The sequence below is a fragment of the Rhinoderma darwinii genome, chromosome 13 (genome assembly GCF_050947455.1).
Source record: "Rhinoderma darwinii isolate aRhiDar2 chromosome 13, aRhiDar2.hap1, whole genome shotgun sequence".
Lineage (NCBI taxonomy): Eukaryota > Metazoa > Chordata > Amphibia > Anura > Rhinodermatidae > Rhinoderma > Rhinoderma darwinii.
In genome coordinates this window covers 64,537,859-64,562,471 of record NC_134699.1, presented here as the reverse complement: position 1 = coordinate 64,562,471, position 24,613 = coordinate 64,537,859, and the positions used below count along the sequence as shown (strand labels likewise).

The window sequence follows — 24,613 nt, the reverse complement described above, 5'->3', positions numbered from 1 at the left end:
AGATCAGGCTGGGCTGTTACACTGATGCCGGTTGCCCGGGTTACGTGCCTCCATATTGGCCGCGGTCGGGCCGAGACGTAACTCGAAGCTCCTGGACCTCAATGCAAAATCTGTAACATTATAAATATAATGTAGTTTATAATCCGCGGTGGAGCTACAGCTAGTGTTCTCTGTTATCAGCCGCCTCATGTTATTAACAGCTCATGTGCTGTATCATTCAGTGACGGAGAGTTGATCTCCTCCTCCGCTCCTCACACACGGTCTACCTCCATGTGCGGTGTAGTGGAGTGACGGCTATTGTTCTCTGGTATCAGCCGTTTTACCCTTAGAAGAAGGGATGTTTGGCGGGATCTCTGGACACGACGTCTGTCAATGTGGGATAATATAACTAGTACATTATAGGGTTATAATAATACAGCGGTGATGGAAGAAAAGGACGAGCGGGTTCAGAAACGGGTTTTATGCTGGGAGTTGTAGTCCCACAACAGCCGGACAGCCGCAGTACGCACGTATGTTATATGTATAAATGTAGCAGAGCCGAATTAGTCCACACAATACATTAGCTGCAGTTTTACATAGGACTGCAGGTATTCTGACTGCTTATCTCAGCTCTGCTACATCCCATAGATGACCAATCATTGCATCATGAACACGTCCACAACTTTCTAATGTACTTTGTGCTTTAATTCCTCAACACTTTCAAGATATCTGCTTGCTGTCAGTGAATACGCAGATTCTTGTCCCCATCTAGAAGCTGAAAGCCGTCCTGACCTAATATTTCTCACAGCTGAGGGTTTGTTACACTTGTACCTGGCAGGGAAGGAGTTAACGGTTAGCAGTGGGAGGTTTGGGTGGAGCTGTAGGTGGAGTTTTCTTACAGAACAGGAAGAGCTGGAGCCCAGGACTGAGGAGAACATGGGGGGGTCCGGCCTCAGCCCCCAGAACCAGCTCAGACTATGGAGAGGCTGCAATCTGCTCATGGCGGCATTCTTTGGTCTGGCTGCTTATGTGCAAGTAAGTTTAACCCCGTGTTTGCTGGAGAAAACAAAATCAGCAGTGAAATGAGGAAATCTACAGCAGCACAGAGGAGAGGAGCGCGCTGATATTGTGGCAGGTCGCAGACTGAGTTTCAAAGGGGAGCGCAGAGTGTTTAAGGAGAAGACCTCGCTGATTTTCTGGATGGTCATTGACTAAATTACATAGTGAAGCACAGAGTATTTCAGGAGAGTTGTGTGCTGATCATTTGGGGGGTGACAGGCTGAGCGTTACATAGTGGGAGGAGCAGGATCTCCAGCAGCACAGAGTATGTAAGGAGAGGAGTGTGCTGATCATGTGGGAGGTGACAGGCTGAGAGTTACATAGTGGGAGGAGCAGGATCCCCTGCAGCACAGAGTATGTCAGGAGAGGAGTGTGCTGATCATGTGGGGGGTGACAGGCTGAGAGTTACATAGTGGGAGGAGCAGGATCTCCAGCAGTACAGAGTATGTCAGGAGAGGAGTGTGCTGATCATATGGGAGGTGACAGGCTGAGAGTTACACAGTGGGAGGAGCAGGATCCCCAGCAGCACAGAGTATGTCAGGAGAGGAGTGTGCTGATCATGTGGGAGGTGACAGTCTGAGAGTTACATAGTGGGAGGAGCAGGATCTCCAGCAGCACAGAGTATGTCAGGAGAGGAGTGTGCTGATCACGTGGGGGGGGGGGGTCACAGGCTGAGAGTTACATAGTGGGAGGAGCAGGATCTCCAGCAGCACAGAGTATGTCAGGAGAGGAGTGTGCAGATCATGTGGGAGGTGACAGGCTGAGAGTTACATAGTGGGAGGAGCAGGGTCTCCAGCAGCACAGAGTATGTCAGGAGAGGAGTGTGCTGATCATGTGGGGGGTGACAGGCTGAGAGTTACATAGTGGAAGGAGCAGGATCTCCAGCAGCACAGAGTATGTCAGGAGAGGAGTGTGCTGATCATGTGGAGGGTGACAGGCTGAGAGATACATAGTGGGAGGAGCAGGATCTCCAGCAGCACAGAGTATGTCAGGAGAGGAGTGTGCTGATCATTTGGAAGGAGCATGATCTCTAGCAGCACAGAGTATGTCAGGAGAGGAGTGTGCTGATCATGTGGGAAGTGACACGCTGAGAGTTACACAGACGGAGGAGCAGGATCTCCAGCAGCACAGAGTATGTCAGGAGAGGAGTGTGCTGATCATGTGGGAGGTGACAGGCTGAGAGTTACACAGACGGAGGAGCAGGATCTCCAGCAGCACAGAGTATGTCAGGAAAGGAGTGTGCTGATCATGTGGGAGGTGACAGGCTGAGAGTTACATAGCGGAAGGAGCAGGATCTCCAGCAGCACAGAGTATGTCAGGAGAGGAGTGTGCTGATCACGTGGGGGGTCACAGGCTGAGAGTTACATAGTGGGAGGAGCAGGGTCTCCAGCAGCACAGAGTATGTCAGGAGAGGAGTGTGCTGATCACGTGGGGGGGGGGTCACAGGCTGAGAGTTACATAGTGGGAGGAGCAGGGTCTCCAGCAGCACAGAGTATGTCAGGAGAGGAGTGTGCTGATCACGTGGGGGGGGGGTCACAGGCTGAGAGTTACATAGTGGGAGGAGCAGGATCTCCAGCAGCACAGAGTATGTCAGGAGAGGAGTGTGCAGATCATGTGGGAGGTGACAGGCTGAGAGTTACATAGTGGGAGGAGCAGGGTCTCCAGCAGCACAGAGTATGTCAGGAGAGGAGTGTGCTGATCATGTGGGGGGTGACAGGCTGAGAGTTACATAGTGGAAGGAGCAGGATCTCCAGCAGCACAGAGTATGTCAGGAGAGGAGTGTGCTGATCATGTGGAGGGTGACAGGCTGAGAGATACATAGTGGGAGGAGCAGGATCTCCAGCAGCACAGAGTATGTCAGGAGAGGAGTGTGCTGATCATTTGGAAGGAGCATGATCTCTAGCAGCACAGAGTATGTCAGGAGAGGAGTGTGCTGATCATGTGGGAAGTGACACGCTGAGAGTTACACAGACGGAGGAGCAGGATCTCCAGCAGCACAGAGTATGTCAGGAAAGGAGTGTGCTGATCATGTGGGAGGTGACAGGCTGAGAGTTACATAGCGGAAGGAGCAGGATCTCCAGCAGCACAGAGTATGTCAGGAGAGGAGTGTGCTGATCACGTGGGGGGGTCACAGGCTGAGAGTTACATAGTGGGAGGAGCAGGGTCTCCAGCAGCACAGAGTATGTCAGGAGAGGAGTGTGCTGATCATGTGGAGGGTGACAGGCTGAGAGATACATAGTGGGAGGAGCAGGATCTCCAGCAGCACAGAGTATGTCAGGAGAGGAGTGTGCTGATCATTTGGAAGGAGCATGATCTCTAGCAGCACAGAGTATGTCAGGAGAGGAGTGTGCTGATCATGTGGGAAGTGACACGCTGAGAGTTACACAGACGGAGGAGCAGGATCTCCAGCAGCACAGAGTATGTCAGGAGAGGAGTGTGCTGATCATGTGGGAGGTGACAGGCTGAGAGTTACACAGACGGAGGAGCAGGATCTCCAGCAGCACAGAGTATGTCAGGAAAGGAGTGTGCTGATCATGTGGGAGGTGACAGGCTGAGAGTTACATAGCGGAAGGAGCAGGATCTCCAGCAGCACAGAGTATGTCAGGAGAGGAGTGTGCTGATCACGTGGGGGGTCACAGGCTGAGAGTTACATAGTGGGAGGAGCAGGGTCTCCAGCAGCACAGAGTATGTCAGGAGAGGAGTGTGCTGATCACGTGGGGGGGGGGTCACAGGCTGAGAGTTACATAGTGGGAGGAGCAGGGTCTCCAGCAGCACAGAGTATGTCAGGAGAGGAGTGTGCTGATCACGTGGGGGGGGGGTCACAGGCTGAGAGTTACATAGTGGGAGGAGCAGGATCTCCAGCAGCACAGAGTATGTCAGGAGAGGAGTGTGCAGATCATGTGGGAGGTGACAGGCTGAGAGTTACATAGTGGGAGGAGCAGGGTCTCCAGCAGCACAGAGTATGTCAGGAGAGGAGTGTGCTGATCATGTGGGGGGTGACAGGCTGAGAGTTACATAGTGGAAGGAGCAGGATCTCCAGCAGCACAGAGTATGTCAGGAGAGGAGTGTGCTGATCATGTGGAGGGTGACAGGCTGAGAGATACATAGTGGGAGGAGCAGGATCTCCAGCAGCACAGAGTATGTCAGGAGAGGAGTGTGCTGATCATTTGGAAGGAGCATGATCTCTAGCAGCACAGAGTATGTCAGGAGAGGAGTGTGCTGATCATGTGGGAAGTGACACGCTGAGAGTTACACAGACGGAGGAGCAGGATCTCCAGCAGCACAGAGTATGTCAGGAAAGGAGTGTGCTGATCATGTGGGAGGTGACAGGCTGAGAGTTACATAGCGGAAGGAGCAGGATCTCCAGCAGCACAGAGTATGTCAGGAGAGGAGTGTGCTGATCACGTGGGGGGGTCACAGGCTGAGAGTTACATAGTGGGAGGAGCAGGGTCTCCAGCAGCACAGAGTATGTCAGGAGAGGAGTGTGCTGATCATGTGGAGGGTGACAGGCTGAGAGATACATAGTGGGAGGAGCAGGATCTCCAGCAGCACAGAGTATGTCAGGAGAGGAGTGTGCTGATCATTTGGAAGGAGCATGATCTCTAGCAGCACAGAGTATGTCAGGAGAGGAGTGTGCTGATCATGTGGGAAGTGACACGCTGAGAGTTACACAGACGGAGGAGCAGGATCTCCAGCAGCACAGAGTATGTCAGGAGAGGAGTGTGCTGATCATGTGGGAGGTGACAGGCTGAGAGTTACACAGACGGAGGAGCAGGATCTCCAGCAGCACAGAGTATGTCAGGAAAGGAGTGTGCTGATCATGTGGGAGGTGACAGGCTGAGAGTTACATAGCGGAAGGAGCAGGATCTCCAGCAGCACAGAGTATGTCAGGAGAGGAGTGTGCTGATCACGTGGGGGGGTCACAGGCTGAGAGTTACATAGTGGGAGGAGCAGGGTCTCCAGCAGCACAGAGTATGTCAGGAGAGGAGTGTGCTGATCACGTGGGGGGGGGGGTCACAGGCTGAGAGTTACATAGTGGGAGGAGCAGGGTCTCCAGCAGCACAGAGTATGTCAGGAGAGGAGTGTGCTGATCACGTGGGGGGGTCACAGGCTGAGAGTTACATAGTGGGAGGAGCAGGATCTCCAGCAGCACAGAGTATGTCAGGAGAGGAGTGTGCTGATCACGTGGGGGGGGGGGTCACAGGCTGAGAGTTACATAGTGGGAGGAGCAGGATCTCCAGCAGCACAGAGTGTGTCAGGAGAGGAGTGTGCTGATCACGTGGGGGGGGTCACAGGCTGAGAGTTACATAGTGGGAGGAGCAGGATCTCCAGCAGCACAGAGTATGTCAGGAGAGGAGTGTGCAGATCATGTGGAGGGTGACAGGCTGAGAGATACATAGTGGGAGAAGCAGAATCTCCAGCAGCACAGAGTATGTCAGGAGAGGAGTGTGCTGATCATGTGGAAGGAGAATGATCTCCAGCAGCACAGAGTATGTCAGGAGAGGAGTGTGCTGATCATGTGATAGGTGACAGGCTGAGAGTTACATAGTGGAAGGAGCAGGCTCTCCAGCAGCACAGAGCATGTCAGGAGAGGAGTGTGCTGATCATGTGGGGGGTGACAGGCTGAGAGTTACATAGTGGAAGGAGCAGGATCTCCAGCAGCACAGAGTATGTCAGGAGAGGAGTGTGCTGATCATGTGGGAGGTGACAGGCTGAGAGTTACATAGTGGAAGGAGCAGGATCTCCAGCAGCACAGAGTATGTCAGGAGAGGAGTGTGCTGATCATGTGGGAGGTGACAGGCTGAGAGTTACACAGTGGGAGGAGCAGGATCTCCAGCAGCACAGAGTAAGTCAGGAGAGGAGTGTGCTGATCATGTGGGAGGTGACAGGCTGAGAGTTACATAGTGGGAGGAGCAGGATCTCCAGCAGCACAGAGTATGTCAGGAGAGGAGTGTGCTGATCATGTGGGGGGTGACAGGCTGAGAGTTACTTTGTGGAAGGAGCAGGATCTCCAGCAGCACAGAGTATGTCAGGAGAGGAGTGTGCTGATCATGTGGAGGGTGACAGGCTGAGAGATACATAGTGGGAGGAGCAGGATCTCCAGCAGCACAGAGTATGTCAGGAGAGGAGTGTGCTGATCATGTGGAAGGAGCATGATCTCCAGCAGCACGGAGTATGTCAGGAGAGGAGTGTGCTGATCATGTGATAGGTGACAGGCTGAGAGTGAGAGTTACATAGTGGAAGGAGCAGGATCCCCAGCAGCACAGAGTAAGTCAGGAGAGGAGTGTGCTGATCATGTGGGAGGTGTCAGGCTGAGAGTTACATAGTGGAAGGAGCAGGCTCTCCAGCAGCACAGAGTATGTCAGGAGAGGAGTGTGCTGATCACGTGGGGGGGTCACAGGCTGAGAGTTACATAGTGGGAGGAGCAGGATCTCCAGCAGCACAGAGTATGTCAGGAGAGGAGTGTGCTGATCACGTGGGGGGGGGGTCACAGGCTGAGAGTTACATAGTGGGAGGAGAAGGGTCTCCAGCGGCACAGAGTATGTCAGGAGAGGAGTGTGCTGATCACGTGGGGGGGTCACAGGCTGAGAGTTACATAGTGGGAGGAGCAGGATCTCCAGCAGCACAGAGTATGTCAGGAGAGGAGTGTGCTGATCACGTGGGGGGGGGGGTCACAGGCTGAGAGTTACATAGTGGGAGGAGCAGGGTCTCCAGCAGCACAGAGTATGTCAGGAGAGGAGTGTGCTGATCATGTGGGAGGTGACAGGCTGAGAGTTACATAGTGGGAGGAGCAGGATCCCCAGCAGCACAGAGTATGTCAGGAGAGTAGTGTGCAGATCATGTGGAGGGTGACAGGCTGAGAGATACATAGTGGGAGGAGCAGGATCTCCAGCAGCACAGAGTATATCAGGATAGGAGTGTGCTGATCATGTGGAAGGAGCATGATCTCCAGCAGCACAGAGTATGTCAGGAGAGGAGTGTGCTGATCATGTGGGAGGTGTCAGGCTGAGAGTTACATAGTGGAAGGAGCAGGCTCTCCAGCAGCACAGAGTATGTCAGGAGAGGAGTGTGCTGATCATGTGGGAGGTGTCAGGCTGAGAGTTACATAGTGGAAGGAGCAGGCTCTCCAGCAGCACAGAGTATGTCAGGAGAGGAGTGTGCTGATCATGTGGGAGGTGACAGGCTGAGAGTTACATAGTGGAAGGAGCAGGATCTCCAGCAGCACAGAGTATGTCAGGAGAGGAGTGTGCTGATCATGTGGGAGGTGACAGGCTGAGAGTTACACAGTGGGAGGAGCAGGATCTCCAGCAGCACAGAGTATGTCAGGAGAGGAGTGTGCTGATCATGTGGGAGGTGACAGGCTGAGAGTTACACAGTGGGAGGAGCAGGATCTCCAGCAGCACAGAGTATGTCAGGAGAGGAGTGTGCTGATCATGTGGGAGGTGACAGGCTGAGAGTTACATAGTGGGAGGAGCAGGATCCCCAGCAGCACAGAGTATGTCAGGAGAGGAGTGTGCTGATCATGTGGGAGGTGACAGGCTGAGAGTTGCATAGTGGGAGGAGCAGGATCTCCAGCAGCACAGAGTATGTCAGGAGAGGAGTGTGCTCATCATGTGGGAGGTGAGAGGCTGAGAGTTACATAGTGGGAGGAGCAGGATCTCCAGCAGCACAGAGTATGTCAGGAGAGGAGTGTGCTGATCATGTGGGAGGTGACAGGCTGAGAGTTACATAGTGGAAGGAGCAGGATCTCCAGCAGCACAGAGTATGTCAGGAGAGGAGTGTGCTGATCATGTGGGAGGTGACAGGCTGAGAGTTACATAGTGGGAGGAGCAGGATCTCCAGCAGCACAGAGTATGTCAGGAGAGGAGTGTGCTGATCATGTGGGAGGTGACAGGCTGAGAGTTACATAGTGGAAGGAGCAGGATCTCCAGCAGCACAGAGTATGTCAGGAGAGGAGTGTGCTGATCATGTGGGAGGTGACAGGCTGAGAGTTACATAGTGGAAGGAGCAGGATCTCCAGCAGCACAGAGTATGTCAGCAGAGGAGTGTGCTGATCATGTGGGGAGGTGACAGGCTGAGAGTTACATAGTGGGAGGAGCAGGATCTCCAGCAGCACAGAGTATGTCAGGAGAGGAGTGTGCTGATCATGTGATAGGTGACAGGCTGAGAGTTACATAGTGGAAGGAGCAGGATCCCCAGCAGCACAGAGTATGTCAGGAGAGGAGTGTGCTGATCATGTGGGAGGTGTCAGGCTGAGAGTTACATAGTGGAAGGAGCAGGCTCTCCAGCAGCACAGAGTATGTCAGGAGAGGAGTGTGCTGATCACGTGAGGGGGTCACAGGCTGAGAGTTACATAGTGGGAGGAGCAGGATCTCCAGCAGCACAGAGTATGTCAGGAGAGGAGTGTGCTGATCATGTGGGGGGTGACAGGCTGAGAGTTACTTTGTGGAAGGAGCAGGATCTCCAGCAGCACAGAGTATGTCAGGAGAGGAGTGTGCTGATCATGTGGAGGGTGACAGGCTGAGAGATACATAGTGGGAGGAGCAGGATCTCCAGCATCACGGAGTATGTCAGGAGAGGAGTGTGCTGATCATGTGATAGGTGACAGGCTGAGAGTGAGAGTTACATAGTGGAAGGAGCAGGATCCCCAGCAGCACAGAGTAAGTCAGGAGAGGAGTGTGCTGATCATGTGGGAGGTGTCAGGCTGAGAGTTACATAGTGGAAGGAGCAGGATCCCCAGCAGCACAGAGTATGTCAGGAGAGGAGTGTGCTGATCATGTGGGAGGTGTCAGGCTGAGAGTTACATAGTGGGAGGAGCAGGCTCTCCAGCAGCACAGAGTATGTCAGGAGAGGAGTGTGGTGATCATGTGGGGGGTGACAGGCTGAGAGTTACATAGTGGAAGGAGCAGGATCTCCAGCAGCACAGAGTATGTCAGGAGAGGAGTGTGCAGATCATGTGGGAGGTGACAGGCTGAGAGTTACATAGTGGAAGGAGCAGGATCTCCAGCAGCACAGAGTATGTCAGGAGAGGAGTGTGCTGATCATGTGGGGGGTGACAGGCTGAGAGTTACATAGTGGAAGGAGCAGGATCTCCAGCAGCACAGAGTATGTCAGGAGAGGAGTGTGCAGATCATGTGGGAGGTGACAGGCTGAGAGTTACATAGTGGAAGGAGCAGGATCTCCAGCAGCACAGAGTATGTCAGGAGAGGAGTGTGCTGATCATGTGGGGGGTGACAGGCTGAGAGTTACATAGTGGAAGGAGCAGGATCTCCAGCAGCACAGAGTATGTCAGGAGAGGAGTGTGCAGATCATGTGGGAGGTGACAGGCTGAGAGTTACATAGTGGAAGGAGCAGGATCTCCAGCAGCACAGAGTATGTCAGGAGAGGAGTGTGCTGATCATGTGGGAGGTGACAGGCTGAGAGTTACATAGTGGAAGGAGCAGGATCTCCAGCAGCACAGAGTGTGTCAGGAGAGGAGTGTGCTGATCATGTGGGAGGTGACAGGCTGAGAGTTACACAGTGGGAGGAGCAGGATCTCCAGCAGCACAGAGTATGTCAGGAGAGGAGTGTGCTGATCATGTGGGAGGTGACAGGCTGAGAGTTGCATAGTGGGAGGAGCAGGATCTCCAGCAGCACAGAGTATGTCAGGAGAGGAGTGTGCTGATCATGTGGGAGGTGAGAGGCTGAGAGTTACATAGTGGGAGGAGCAGGATCTCCAGCAGCACAGAGTATGTCAGGAGAGGAGTGTGCTGATCATGTGGGAGGTGACAGGCTGAGAGTTACATAGTGGAAGGAGCAGGATCTCCAGCAGCACAGAGTATGTCAGGAGAGGAGTGTGCTGATCATGTGGGAGGTGACAGGCTGAGAGTTACATAGTGGGAGGAGCAGGATCTCCAGCAGCACAGAGTATGTCAGGAGAGGAGTGTGCTGATCATGTGGGAGGTGACAGGCTGAGAGTTACATAGTGGAAGGAGCAGGATCCCCAGCAGCACAGAGTATGTCAGGAGAGGAGTGTGCTGATCATGTGGGAGGTGACAGGCTGAGAGTTACACAGTGGGAGGAGCAGGATCTCCAGCAGCACAGAGTATGTCAGGAGAGGAGTGTGCTGATCATGTGGGAGGTGACAGGCTGAGAGTTACATAGTGGGAGGAGCAGGATCCCCAGCAGCACAGAGTATGTCAGGAGAGGAGTGTGCTGATCATGTGGGAGGTGACAGGCTGACAGTTGCATAGTGGGAGGAGCAGGATCTCCAGCAGCACAGAGTATGTCAGGAGAGGAGTGTGCTCATCATGTGGGAGGTGAGAGGCTGAGAGTTACATAGTGGGAGGAGCAGGATCTCCAGCAGCACAGAGTATGTCAGGAGAGGAGTGTGCTGATCATGTGGGAGGTGACAGGCTGAGAGTTACATAGTGGAAGGAGCAGGATCTCCAGCAGCACAGAGTATGTCAGGAGAGGAGTGTGCTGATCATGTGGGAGGTGACAGGCTGAGAGTTACATAGTGGAAGGAGCAGTATCTCCAGCAGCACAGAGTATGTCAGCAGAGGAGTGTGCTGATCACGTGAGGGGGTCACAGGCTGAGAGTTACATAGTGGGAGGAGCAGGATCTCCAGCAGCACAGAGTATGTCAGGAGAGGAGTGTGCTGATCATGTGGGGGGTGACAGGCTGAGAGTTACTTTGTGGAAGGAGCAGGATCTCCAGCAGCACAGAGTATGTCAGGAGAGGAGTGTGCTGATCATGTGGAGGGTGACAGGCTGAGAGATACATAGTGGAAGGAGCAGGATCCCCAGTAGCACAGAGTATGTCAGGAGAGGAGTGTGCTGATCATGTGGGAGGTGTCAGGCTGAGAGTTACATAGTGGAAGGAGCAGGCTCTCCAGCAGCACAGAGTATGTCAGGAGAGGAGTGTGCTGATCATGTGGGGGGTGACAGGCTGAGAGTTACATAGTGGAAGGAGCAGGATCTCCAGCAGCACAGAGTATGTCAGGAGAGGAGTGTGCTGATCATATGGGAGGTGACAGGCTGAGAGTTACATAGCGGAAGGAGCAGGATCTCCAGCAGCACAGAGTATGTCAGGAGAGGAGTGTGCTGATCATGTGGGAGGTGACAGGCTGAGAGTTACATAGCGGAAGGAGCAGGATCTCCAGCAGCACAGAGTATGTCAGGAGAGGAGTGTGCTGATCACGTGAGGGGGTCACAGGCTGACAGTTACATAGTGGGAGGAGGAGGATCTCCAGCAGCACAGAGTATGTCAGGAGAGTAGTGTGCAGATCATGTGGAGGGTGACAGGCTGAGAGATACATAGTGGGAGGAGCAGGATCTCCAGCAGCACAGAGTATATCAGGATAGGAGTGTGCTGATCATGTGGAAGGAGCATGATCTCCAGCAGCACAGAGTATGTCAGGAGAGGAGTGTGCTGATCATGTGATAGGTGACAGGCTGAGAGTTACATAGTGGAAGGAGCAGGATCCCCAGCAGCACAGAGTATGTCAGGAGAGGAGTGTGCTGATCATGTGGGAGGTGTCAGGCTGAGAGTTACATAGTGGAAGGAGCAGGCTCTCCAGCAGCACAGAGTATGTCAGGAGAGGAGTGTGGTGATCATGTGGGGGGTGACAGGCTGAGAGTTACATAGTGGAAGGAGCAGGATCTCCAGCAGCACAGAGTATGTCAGGAGAGGAGTGTGCAGATCATGTGGGAGGTGACAGGCTGAGAGTTACAGAGTGGAAGGAGCAGGATCTCCAGCAGCACAGAGTATGTCAGGAGAGGAGTGTGCTGATCATGTGGGGGGTGACAGGCTGAGAGTTACATAGTGGAAGGAGCAGGATCTCCAGCAGCACAGAGTATGTCAGGAGAGGAGTGTGCAGATCATGTGGGAGGTGACAGGCTGAGAGTTACATAGTGGAAGGAGCAGGATCTCCAGCAGCACAGAGTATGTCAGGAGAGGAGTGTGCTGATCATGTGGGAGGTGACAGGCTGAGAGTTACACAGTGGGAGGAGCAGGATCTCCAGCAGCACAGAGTATGTCAGGAGAGGAGTGTGCTGATCATGTGGGAGGTGACAGGCTGAGAGTTACATAGTGGGAGGAGCAGGATCCCCAGCAGCACAGAGTATGTCAGGAGAGGAGTGTGCTGATCATGTGGGAGGTGTCAGGCTGAGAGTTACATAGTGGAAGGAGCAGGCTCTCCAGCAGCACAGAGTATGTCAGGAGAGGAGTGTGCTGATCATGTGGGGGGTGACAGGCTGAGAGTTACATAGTGGAAGGAGCAGGATCTCCAGCAGCACAGAGTATGTCAGGAGAGGAGTGTGCTGATCATGTGGGAGGTGACAGGCTGAGAGTTACACAGTGGGAGGAGCAGGATCTCCAGCAGCACAGAGTATGTCAGGAGAGGAGTGTGCTGATCATGTGGGAGGTGACAGGCTGAGAGTTACACAGTGGGAGGAGCAGGATCTCCAGCAGCACAGAGTATGTCAGGAGAGGAGTGTGCTGATCATGTGGGAGGTGACAGGCTGAGAGTTACATAGTGGGAGGAGCAGGATCCCCAGCAGCACAGAGTATGTCAGGAGAGGAGTGTGCTGATCATGTGGGAGGTGACAGGCTGAGAGTTGCATAGTGGGAGGAGCAGGATCTCCAGCAGCACAGAGTATGTCAGGAGAGGAGTGTGCTCATCATGTGGGAGGTGAGAGGCTGAGAGTTACATAGTGGGAGGAGCAGGATCTCCAGCAGCACAGAGTATGTCAGGAGAGGAGTGTGCTGATCATGTGGGAGGTGACAGGCTGAGAGTTACATAGTGGAAGGAGCAGGATCTCCAGCAGCACAGAGTATGTCAGGAGAGGAGTGTGCTGATCATGTGGGAGGTGACAGGCTGAGAGTTACATAGTGGGAGGAGCAGGATCTCCAGCAGCACAGAGTATGTCAGGAGAGGAGTGTGCTGATCATGTGGGAGGTGACAGGCTGAGAGTTACATAGTGGAAGGAGCAGGATCTCCAGCAGCACAGAGTATGTCAGGAGAGGAGTGTGCTGATCATGTGGGAGGTGACAGGCTGAGAGTTACATAGTGGAAGGAGCAGGATCTCCAGCAGCACAGAGTATGTCAGCAGAGGAGTGTGCTGATCATGTGGGGAGGTGACAGGCTGAGAGTTACATAGTGGGAGGAGCAGGATCTCCAGCAGCACAGAGTATGTCAGGAGAGGAGTGTGCTGATCATGTGATAGGTGACAGGCTGAGAGTTACATAGTGGAAGGAGCAGGATCCCCAGCAGCACAGAGTATGTCAGGAGAGGAGTGTGCTGATCATGTGGGAGGTGTCAGGCTGAGAGTTACATAGTGGAAGGAGCAGGCTCTCCAGCAGCACAGAGTATGTCAGGAGAGGAGTGTGCTGATCACGTGAGGGGGTCACAGGCTGAGAGTTACATAGTGGGAGGAGCAGGATCTCCAGCAGCACAGAGTATGTCAGGAGAGGAGTGTGCTGATCATGTGGGGGGTGACAGGCTGAGAGTTACTTTGTGGAAGGAGCAGGATCTCCAGCAGCACAGAGTATGTCAGGAGAGGAGTGTGCTGATCATGTGGAGGGTGACAGGCTGAGAGATACATAGTGGGAGGAGCAGGATCTCCAGCATCACGGAGTATGTCAGGAGAGGAGTGTGCTGATCATGTGATAGGTGACAGGCTGAGAGTGAGAGTTACATAGTGGAAGGAGCAGGATCCCCAGCAGCACAGAGTAAGTCAGGAGAGGAGTGTGCTGATCATGTGGGAGGTGTCAGGCTGAGAGTTACATAGTGGAAGGAGCAGGATCCCCAGCAGCACAGAGTATGTCAGGAGAGGAGTGTGCTGATCATGTGGGAGGTGTCAGGCTGAGAGTTACATAGTGGGAGGAGCAGGCTCTCCAGCAGCACAGAGTATGTCAGGAGAGGAGTGTGGTGATCATGTGGGGGGTGACAGGCTGAGAGTTACATAGTGGAAGGAGCAGGATCTCCAGCAGCACAGAGTATGTCAGGAGAGGAGTGTGCAGATCATGTGGGAGGTGACAGGCTGAGAGTTACATAGTGGAAGGAGCAGGATCTCCAGCAGCACAGAGTATGTCAGGAGAGGAGTGTGCTGATCATGTGGGGGGTGACAGGCTGAGAGTTACATAGTGGAAGGAGCAGGATCTCCAGCAGCACAGAGTATGTCAGGAGAGGAGTGTGCAGATCATGTGGGAGGTGACAGGCTGAGAGTTACATAGTGGAAGGAGCAGGATCTCCAGCAGCACAGAGTATGTCAGGAGAGGAGTGTGCTGATCATGTGGGGGGTGACAGGCTGAGAGTTACATAGTGGAAGGAGCAGGATCTCCAGCAGCACAGAGTATGTCAGGAGAGGAGTGTGCAGATCATGTGGGAGGTGACAGGCTGAGAGTTACATAGTGGAAGGAGCAGGATCTCCAGCAGCACAGAGTATGTCAGGAGAGGAGTGTGCTGATCATGTGGGAGGTGACAGGCTGAGAGTTACATAGTGGAAGGAGCAGGATCTCCAGCAGCACAGAGTGTGTCAGGAGAGGAGTGTGCTGATCATGTGGGAGGTGACAGGCTGAGAGTTACACAGTGGGAGGAGCAGGATCTCCAGCAGCACAGAGTATGTCAGGAGAGGAGTGTGCTGATCATGTGGGAGGTGACAGGCTGAGAGTTGCATAGTGGGAGGAGCAGGATCTCCAGCAGCACAGAGTATGTCAGGAGAGGAGTGTGCTGATCATGTGGGAGGTGAGAGGCTGAGAGTTACATAGTGGGAGGAGCAGGATCTCCAGCAGCACAGAGTATGTCAGGAGAGGAGTGTGCTGATCATGTGGGAGGTGACAGGCTGAGAGTTACATAGTGGAAGGAGCAGGATCTCCAGCAGCACAGAGTATGTCAGGAGAGGAGTGTGCTGATCATGTGGGAGGTGACAGGCTGAGAGTTACATAGTGGGAGGAGCAGGATCTCCAGCAGCACAGAGTATGTCAGGAGAGGAGTGTGCTGATCATGTGGGAGGTGACAGGCTGAGAGTTACATAGTGGAAGGAGCAGGATCCCCAGCAGCACAGAGTATGTCAGGAGAGGAGTGTGCTGATCATGTGGGAGGTGACAGGCTGAGAGTTACACAGTGGGAGGAGCAGGATCTCCAGCAGCACAGAGTATGTCAGGAGAGGAGTGTGCTGATCATGTGGGAGGTGACAGGCTGAGAGTTACATAGTGGGAGGAGCAGGATCCCCAGCAGCACAGAGTATGTCAGGAGAGGAGTGTGCTGATCATGTGGGAGGTGACAGGCTGACAGTTGCATAGTGGGAGGAGCAGGATCTCCAGCAGCACAGAGTATGTCAGGAGAGGAGTGTGCTCATCATGTGGGAGGTGAGAGGCTGAGAGTTACATAGTGGGAGGAGCAGGATCTCCAGCAGCACAGAGTATGTCAGGAGAGGAGTGTGCTGATCATGTGGGAGGTGACAGGCTGAGAGTTACATAGTGGAAGGAGCAGGATCTCCAGCAGCACAGAGTATGTCAGGAGAGGAGTGTGCTGATCATGTGGGAGGTGACAGGCTGAGAGTTACATAGTGGAAGGAGCAGTATCTCCAGCAGCACAGAGTATGTCAGCAGAGGAGTGTGCTGATCACGTGAGGGGGTCACAGGCTGAGAGTTACATAGTGGGAGGAGCAGGATCTCCAGCAGCACAGAGTATGTCAGGAGAGGAGTGTGCTGATCATGTGGGGGGTGACAGGCTGAGAGTTACTTTGTGGAAGGAGCAGGATCTCCAGCAGCACAGAGTATGTCAGGAGAGGAGTGTGCTGATCATGTGGAGGGTGACAGGCTGAGAGATACATAGTGGAAGGAGCAGGATCCCCAGTAGCACAGAGTATGTCAGGAGAGGAGTGTGCTGATCATGTGGGAGGTGTCAGGCTGAGAGTTACATAGTGGAAGGAGCAGGCTCTCCAGCAGCACAGAGTATGTCAGGAGAGGAGTGTGCTGATCATGTGGGGGGTGACAGGCTGAGAGTTACATAGTGGAAGGAGCAGGATCTCCAGCAGCACAGAGTATGTCAGGAGAGGAGTGTGCTGATCATATGGGAGGTGACAGGCTGAGAGTTACATAGCGGAAGGAGCAGGATCTCCAGCAGCACAGAGTATGTCAGGAGAGGAGTGTGCTGATCATGTGGGAGGTGACAGGCTGAGAGTTACATAGCGGAAGGAGCAGGATCTCCAGCAGCACAGAGTATGTCAGGAGAGGAGTGTGCTGATCACGTGAGGGGGTCACAGGCTGACAGTTACATAGTGGGAGGAGGAGGATCTCCAGCAGCACAGAGTATGTCAGGAGAGTAGTGTGCAGATCATGTGGAGGGTGACAGGCTGAGAGATACATAGTGGGAGGAGCAGGATCTCCAGCAGCACAGAGTATATCAGGATAGGAGTGTGCTGATCATGTGGAAGGAGCATGATCTCCAGCAGCACAGAGTATGTCAGGAGAGGAGTGTGCTGATCATGTGATAGGTGACAGGCTGAGAGTTACATAGTGGAAGGAGCAGGATCCCCAGCAGCACAGAGTATGTCAGGAGAGGAGTGTGCTGATCATGTGGGAGGTGTCAGGCTGAGAGTTACATAGTGGAAGGAGCAGGCTCTCCAGCAGCACAGAGTATGTCAGGAGAGGAGTGTGGTGATCATGTGGGGGGTGACAGGCTGAGAGTTACATAGTGGAAGGAGCAGGATCTCCAGCAGCACAGAGTATGTCAGGAGAGGAGTGTGCAGATCATGTGGGAGGTGACAGGCTGAGAGTTACAGAGTGGAAGGAGCAGGATCTCCAGCAGCACAGAGTATGTCAGGAGAGGAGTGTGCTGATCATGTGGGGGGTGACAGGCTGAGAGTTACATAGTGGAAGGAGCAGGATCTCCAGCAGCACAGAGTATGTCAGGAGAGGAGTGTGCAGATCATGTGGGAGGTGACAGGCTGAGAGTTACATAGTGGAAGGAGCAGGATCTCCAGCAGCACAGAGTATGTCAGGAGAGGAGTGTGCTGATCATGTGGGAGGTGACAGGCTGAGAGTTACACAGTGGGAGGAGCAGGATCTCCAGCAGCACAGAGTATGTCAGGAGAGGAGTGTGCTGATCATGTGGGAGGTGACAGGCTGAGAGTTACATAGTGGGAGGAGCAGGATCCCCAGCAGCACAGAGTATGTCAGGAGAGGAGTGTGCTGATCATGTGGGAGGTGTCAGGCTGAGAGTTACATAGTGGAAGGAGCAGGCTCTCCAGCAGCACAGAGTATGTCAGGAGAGGAGTGTGCTGATCATGTGGGGGGTGACAGGCTGAGAGTTACATAGTGGAAGGAGCAGGATCTCCAGCAGCACAGAGTATGTCAGGAGAGGAGTGTGCAGATCATGTGGGAGGTGACAGGCTGAGAGTTACATAGTGGAAGGAGCAGGATCTCCAGCAGCACAGAGTATGTCAGGAGAGGAGTGTGCTGATCATGTGGGAGGTGACAGGCTGAGAGTTACATAGTGGAAGGAGCAGGATCTCCAGCAGCACAGAGTATGTCAGGAGAGGAGTGTGCTGATCATGTGGGAGGTGACAGGCTGAGAGTTACACAGTGGGAGGAGCAGGATCTCCAGCAGCACAGAGTATGTCAGGAGAGGAGTGTGCTGATCATGTGGGAGGTGACAGGCTGAGAGTTACACAGTGGGAGGAGCGGGATCTCCAGCAGCACAGAGTATGTCAGGAGAGGAGTGTGCTGATCATGTGGGAGGTGACAGGCTGAGAGTTACATAGTGGGAGGAGCAGGATCCCCAGCAGCACAGAGTATGTCAGGAGAGGAGTGTGCTGATCATGTGGGAGGTGACAGGCTGAGAGTTGCATAGTGGGAGGAGCAGGATCTCCAGCAGCACAGAGTATGTCAGGAGAGGAGTGTGCTGATCATGTGGGAGGTGAGAGGCTGAGAGTTACATAGTGGGAGGAGCAGGATCTCCAGCAGCACAGAGTATGTCAGGAGAGGAGTGTGCTGATCATGTGGGAGGTGACAGGCTGAGAGTTACATAGTGGAAGGAGCAGGATCTCCAGCAGCACAGAGTATGTCAGGAGAGGAGTGTGCTGATCATGTGGGAGGTGACAGGCTGAGAGTTACATAGTGGAAGGAGCAGGATCTCCAGCAGCACAGCGTATGTCAGGAGAGGAGTGTTTTGGGGGGTCACTGGCTGAGCGTTACATAGTAGAGCAGTAGAGTCCACAGCAGCACAGAGTATTTCTGCAATGATTATTACAGTCTGGTGGTTATTATAAATGTATATTGGTGCTCGGGGATGGATCGCAGTCGGCTGGAGAAGAGCGACATGACTTTGTCCTGGTTATTTTGGATCTGTGGTTTCAGGGGCTCGCTGAGGGGGTGCTCAGTCCAGGGGTGAACCACTATCTCAGGTGTCGCCTAGTAACAGACTCCATTGTGCTGTATGTTTCTAGTTTCGGGGGTGTTGGGGTCGGCCGGGCCCCTGGTGTTTTATGGCTCATTATGTGCCGTTTTTCTAACGTTTCTGTTTTATTGCAGGTTAATGATCCCGATGCTGAAATGTGGATGGTGAGTAACTCGTTGTATTAAAGGGGCCACGCCGGTAAATTAAATAGAAGAACGCATCGAAATTCAGGCCGTCCATGGCGAATATCAGCGGATGTGCAGAAGCTTCCGGGAAGGCTGTATCCTCTATAACCAGGCAGATGTGACACCCCCTGCTGTGACCATAAAGATGACGTATTGGTTGTCACCCGGCTTTCCCAGGATCAGATATACCCATAAAACACTTGAATAGAATATTTAACAACTTGCCAGTAGGGGGCGTCTCAACTCTTCTAATTACAGGGGATAATTTATTGTTATTTTGGGGTACGCGCTTCATTCCGTGTTTCTTCGTGCCGTCTGCAGGTGATCTACTTAATCCCGGCCGCACTTGTTCTCCTCCTCAGTATAAGTCCAGACGTGACGGGTGAGTCCTTAGTGATAATACCCGGGTGACCACTGACTCCATGTGTAGAAAGTTCTAACATAGTCCATTTTATTTTACCACGTAGGTCACGTGATCTGGAGGACGCTGTCCGGTCTCCATTGCGCCGGCTGTATGATCGGAGCGTCTTATCTGCTGGGGTCGCTGCTTATTTCCAGTAATATAAAAAGCCTTTTACATGAGGAAGAAGGCAGGTGAGCGCCATGACTACAGTATAGGTCTGTATTACATGAATACAATCCTACAAATGCAGTGAAGACTGACACAAGCAGAGCAGCAGGAAAGAAAAAGCATTGTAGTTGTGAGTAACAATGCAGATCTAGAAGTCTCACAGTCTGTGGAAAGCCGGGTGACCACCATTATGGGTGCTGTAATTGCTGCCAGAAGTAGCTGCACTCCAATATCTGTAAAACATGTAGGAAACCAAGTGAACTCAGTGACGACTGCATATTCATGATAAAATTGTCTTCTACATCTCACTCAAGGACTTGTCTTCTAGGGAACTCTCAGGATTACTAATCATTGCATTGTGGATGTTCCTCTGTAAGGATTCTAAAAGGTAAATCTAATGTACCCCATTACCAAACATACAACTACTATAATACTGCCCCCTATATACAAGAATATAACTACTATAATACTGTCCCCTATATACAAGAATATAACTACTATAATACTGCTCCCTATATACAAGAACATAACTACTATAATACTGCTCCTATATACAAGAATATAACTACTATAATACTGCTATATACAAGAATATAACTTATAACTACTATAATACTGCTCCTATATACAAGAATATAACTACTATAATACTGCTATATACAAGAATATAACTTATAACTACTATAATACTGCTCCTATATACAAGAATATAACTACTATAATACTGCCCCTATATACAAGAATATAACGACTATAATACTGCTCCTATATACAAGAATATAACTACTATAATACTGCCCCCTATATACAAGAATATAACTACTATAATACTGCTCCTATATACAAGAATATAACTACTATAATACTGCCCCCTATATACAAGAATATAACTACTATAATACTGCCCCCTATATACAAGAATATAACTACTATAATACTGCTCCCTATATACAAGAATATAACTACTATAATACTGCTCCTATATACAAGAATATAACTACTATAATACTGCCCCCTATATACAAGAATATAACTACTTCAATACTGCCCCTATATACAAGAATATAACTACTATAATACTGCCCCCTATATACAAGAATATAACTACTATAATACTGTCCCCTATATACAAGAATATAACTACTATAATACTGCTCCTATATACAAGAATATAACTACTATAATACAGCCCCCTATATACAAGAATATAACTACTATAATACTGCCCCCTATATACAAGAATATTACTATAATACTTCCCCTATATACAAGAATATAACTACTATAATATTCCTCATATATACAAGAATATAACTAATATATTACTGCCCCCTATATACAAGAATATAACTACTATAATACTGACCCTATATACAAGAATATAACTACTATAATACTGACCCTATATACAAGAATATAACTACTATAATACTGCTCCTATATACAAGAATATAACTACTATAATACTGCCCCCTATATACAAGAATATTACTATAATACTTCCCCTATATACAAGAATATAACTACTATAATACTGCCCCTATATACAAGAATATAACTACTATAATACTGCCTCCTATATACAAGAATATACCTACTATAATACTGCCCCCTATATACAAGAAAATAACTACTATAATACTGCCCCCTATATACAAGAATATAACTACTATAATACTGCTCCTATATACAAGAATATAACTGCTATAATACTGTCCCCTATATACAAGAATATAACTACTATAACACTGCTCCTATATACAAGAATATAACTACTATAATACTGTACCTATATACAATAATATAACTACTATAATACTGCCTCCTATATACAAGAATATAACTACTATAATACTGCCCTTATATACAAGAATATAACTACTATACTACTGCCCCCTATATACAAGAATATAACTACTATAATACTGCCCCTATATACAAGAATATAACTACTATAATACTGCCCCCTATATACAAGAATATTACTATAATACTTCCCCTATATACAAGAATATAACTACTATAATACTGCCCTCTATGTACAAGAATATAACTACTCTAATACTGCTCCTATATACAAGAATATAACTACTATAATACTGCTCCTATATACAAAAATATAACTACTCTAATACTGCTCCCTATATACAAGAATATAACTACTATAATACTGCTCCCTATATACAAGAATATAACTACTATAATACTGACCCTATATACAAGAATATAACTACTATAGTACTGCCCCCTATATACAAGAATATAACTACTATAATACTGCCCCTATATATAAGAATATAACTACTATAATACTGCTTCCTATATAGAAGAATATAACTACTATAATACTGCCCCCTATATACAGGAATATAACTACTATAATACTGCCCACTATATACAATATAACTACTCTAATACTGTCCCCAATATACAAGAATATAACTACTATAATACTGCCCCCTATATACAAGAATATAACTACTATAATACTGCCCCCTATATACAGGAATATAACTACTATAACACTGCTTCCTATATACAAGAATATAACTACTATAATACTGCCCTCTATATACAAGAATATAACTACTATAATACTGCCCCCTATATACAAGAATATAACTACTATAATACTGCTCCAATATACAAGAATATAACTACTATAATACTGCCCCGTATATACAAGAATATAACTACTATAATACTGCCCCCCTATATACAAGAATATAACTACTATAATACTGCCCCTATATACAAGAATATAACTACTATAATACTGCCTCTATATACAAGAATATAACTACTATAATACTGTCCCTATATACAAGAATATAACTACTATAATACTGCCCCTATATACAAGAATATAACTACTATAATACTGCTCCTATATACAAGAATATAACTACTATAATACTGCCCCTATATACAAGAATATAACTACTATAATACTGCCCCCTATATACAAGAATATAACTACTATAATACTGCCCCTATATACAAGAATATAACTACTATAATACTGACCCTATATACAAGAATATAACTACTATAGTACTGCCCCCTATATACAAGAATATAACTACTATAATACTGCCCCTATATATAAGAATATAACTACTATAATACTGCTCCTATATACAAGAATATAACTACTATAATACTGCTCCAATATACAAGAATATAACTACTATAATACTGTCCCCAATATACAAGAATATAACTACTATAATACTGCCCCCTATATACAAGAATATAACTACTATAATACTGCCCCTATATACAAGAATATAACTACTATAATACTGCCTCCTATATACAAGAATATAACTACTATAATACTGCTCCTATATACATGAATATAACCACTATAATACTGCCCCTATATACAAGAATATAACTACTATAATACTGCCCCCTATATACAAGAATATAACTGCTATAATACTGCCCCTATATAGAAGAATATAACTACTATAATACTGCTCCTATATACAGGAATATAACTACTATAATACTGCCCCTATATACAAGAATATAACTACTATAATACTGCCCCCTATATACAAGAATATAACTACTATAATACTGCCCCCTATATACAAGAATATAACTACTATAATACTGACCCTATATACAAGAATATAACTACTATAGTACTGCCCCCTATATACAAGAATATAACTACTATAATACTGCCCCTATATATAAGAATATAACTACTATAATACTGCTTCCTATATAGAAGAATATAACTACTATAATACTGCCCCCTATATACAGGAATATAACTACTATAATACTGCCCACTATATACAATATAACTACTCTAATACTGTCCCCAATATACAAGAATATAACTACTATAATACTGCCCCCTATATACAAGAATATAACTACTATAATACTGCCCCCTATATACAGGAATATAACTACTATAATACTGCTTCCTATATACAAGAATATAACTACTATAATACTGCCCTCTATATACAAGAATATAACTACTATAATACTGCTCCTATATACAAGAATATAACTACTATAATACTGCTCCAATATACAAGAATATAACTACTATAATACTGTCCCCAATATACAAGAATATAACTACTATAATACTGCCCCCTATATACAAGAATATAACTACTATAATACTGCCCCTATATACAAGAATATAACTACTATAATACTGCTCCAATATACAAGAATATAACTACTATAATACTGTCCCCAATATACAAGAATATAACTACTATAATACTGCCCCCTATATACAAGAATATAACTACTATAATACTGCCCCTATATACAAGAATATAACTACTATAATACTGCCTCCTATATACAAGAATATAACTACTATAATACTGCCCCTATATACAAGAATATAACTACTATAATACTGCCTCCTATATACAAGAATATAACTACTATAATACTGCTCCTATATACATGAATATAACCACTATAATACTGCCCCTATATACAAGAATATAACTACTATAATACTGCCCCCTATGTACAAGATTAGAACTACTAGAATACTGCCCCCTATATACAAGAATATAACTACTATAATACTACTCCTATATACAAGAATAGAACTACTATAATACTGCCCTCTATATACAAGAATATAACTACTATAATACTGCCCCCTATGTACAAGATTAGAACTACTAGAATACTGCCCCCTATAGACAATAATATGGTAACAAGTTGGAGAATTTTCAGATTTTGCTGTAGTTCCGTCTGCTGCTTTATATTTGCTATTTCTTTTTTTTCAGAGACTCGGTTGGGGGGTTCAGATTGTTTGTCGCTTCGTCTGTCTCGGTTTTCCCTTTTATAACTTGGATCTACATTTACATTAATAAGGAGATGAGGACATTGTGGCCACAACACTGTAAGACTGTAATATGAGGCCACGATATTGACGCGCCTACTGACGGACTGTTCTATGGATTTTATTAAAGCTGGAGCTGAGTTGTATCAGTAAATTCTGCCGTCAAAAACCTTCCCTGAGCCCAGATTCTGATGTTTGTTCTTTGGACCTTTGGAAAAGCTCCTCGTTATGAAAATGTTGTAGGACAGGCTCCCACCAATCAGCACTTTTTTTGGGACCATGTAGTGTTTTCTGTCCTGTCATTAACTCTTTAGGAACCATTGTTAAAGAGCTTGTAGATTATTAAAAAACCTGGTTATGATCTTCCCAAACAGCGCCTCACCTGTCTGCAGGTTGTGTGTGGTATTACAATGCGGGGTCTGAATGTGGGGTCTTACGACTCTACCTTGATGGCAAATTTCATGTGAAAGAAGGGTCGGACATGTTGGATTTTAACATTGAGATAAGCTGCACAGAAGGGTCTGGCAGTCGTTTGTTTTCCTCCCCCCGTTGATATAAACATGGCCGATATCTTAGGTGTCTGACC

General features: G+C 48.5%; 1 protein-coding gene across 2 annotated transcripts; it reads left to right on the top strand.

The window, feature by feature from the left end:
• Window positions 1-118: 118 nt before the first annotated feature.
• On the top strand, window positions 119-24,402 carry TMEM220 (transmembrane protein 220). Of its 2 annotated transcripts, none has more exons than XM_075846906.1 (6): window positions 119-509; window positions 18,560-18,589; window positions 18,932-18,992; window positions 19,078-19,204; window positions 19,510-19,569; window positions 23,972-24,402. In XM_075846906.1, exons 1-6 carry the CDS (start codon window positions 462-464, stop codon window positions 24,102-24,104), a joined length of 459 nt encoding a protein of 152 aa, XP_075703021.1. In that variant the 5' UTR covers window positions 119-461; the 3' UTR covers window positions 24,105-24,402. The 2 variants fall into 2 exon arrangements, with proteins under 2 accessions (XP_075703021.1, XP_075703020.1); XM_075846905.1 differs by lacking the exon at window positions 119-509 and adding an exon at window positions 519-1,014.
• The last annotated feature ends 211 nt before the right edge of the window (window positions 24,403-24,613 follow it).

Excerpts from the sequence above, each read along its gene's own strand:
- TMEM220 (XM_075846905.1), top strand. The coding sequence starts at position 916 with ATGGGGGGGTCCGGCCTCAGCCCCCAGAACCAGCTCAGACTATGGAGA. Across the intron at positions 1,015-18,559 it reads GTCTGGCTGCTTATGTGCAA|GTTAATGATCCCGATGCTGA; the intron begins GTAAGTTTAACC and ends GTTTTATTGCAG. Across the intron at positions 18,590-18,931 it reads CCGATGCTGAAATGTGGATG|GTGATCTACTTAATCCCGGC; the intron begins GTGAGTAACTCG and ends TGCCGTCTGCAG.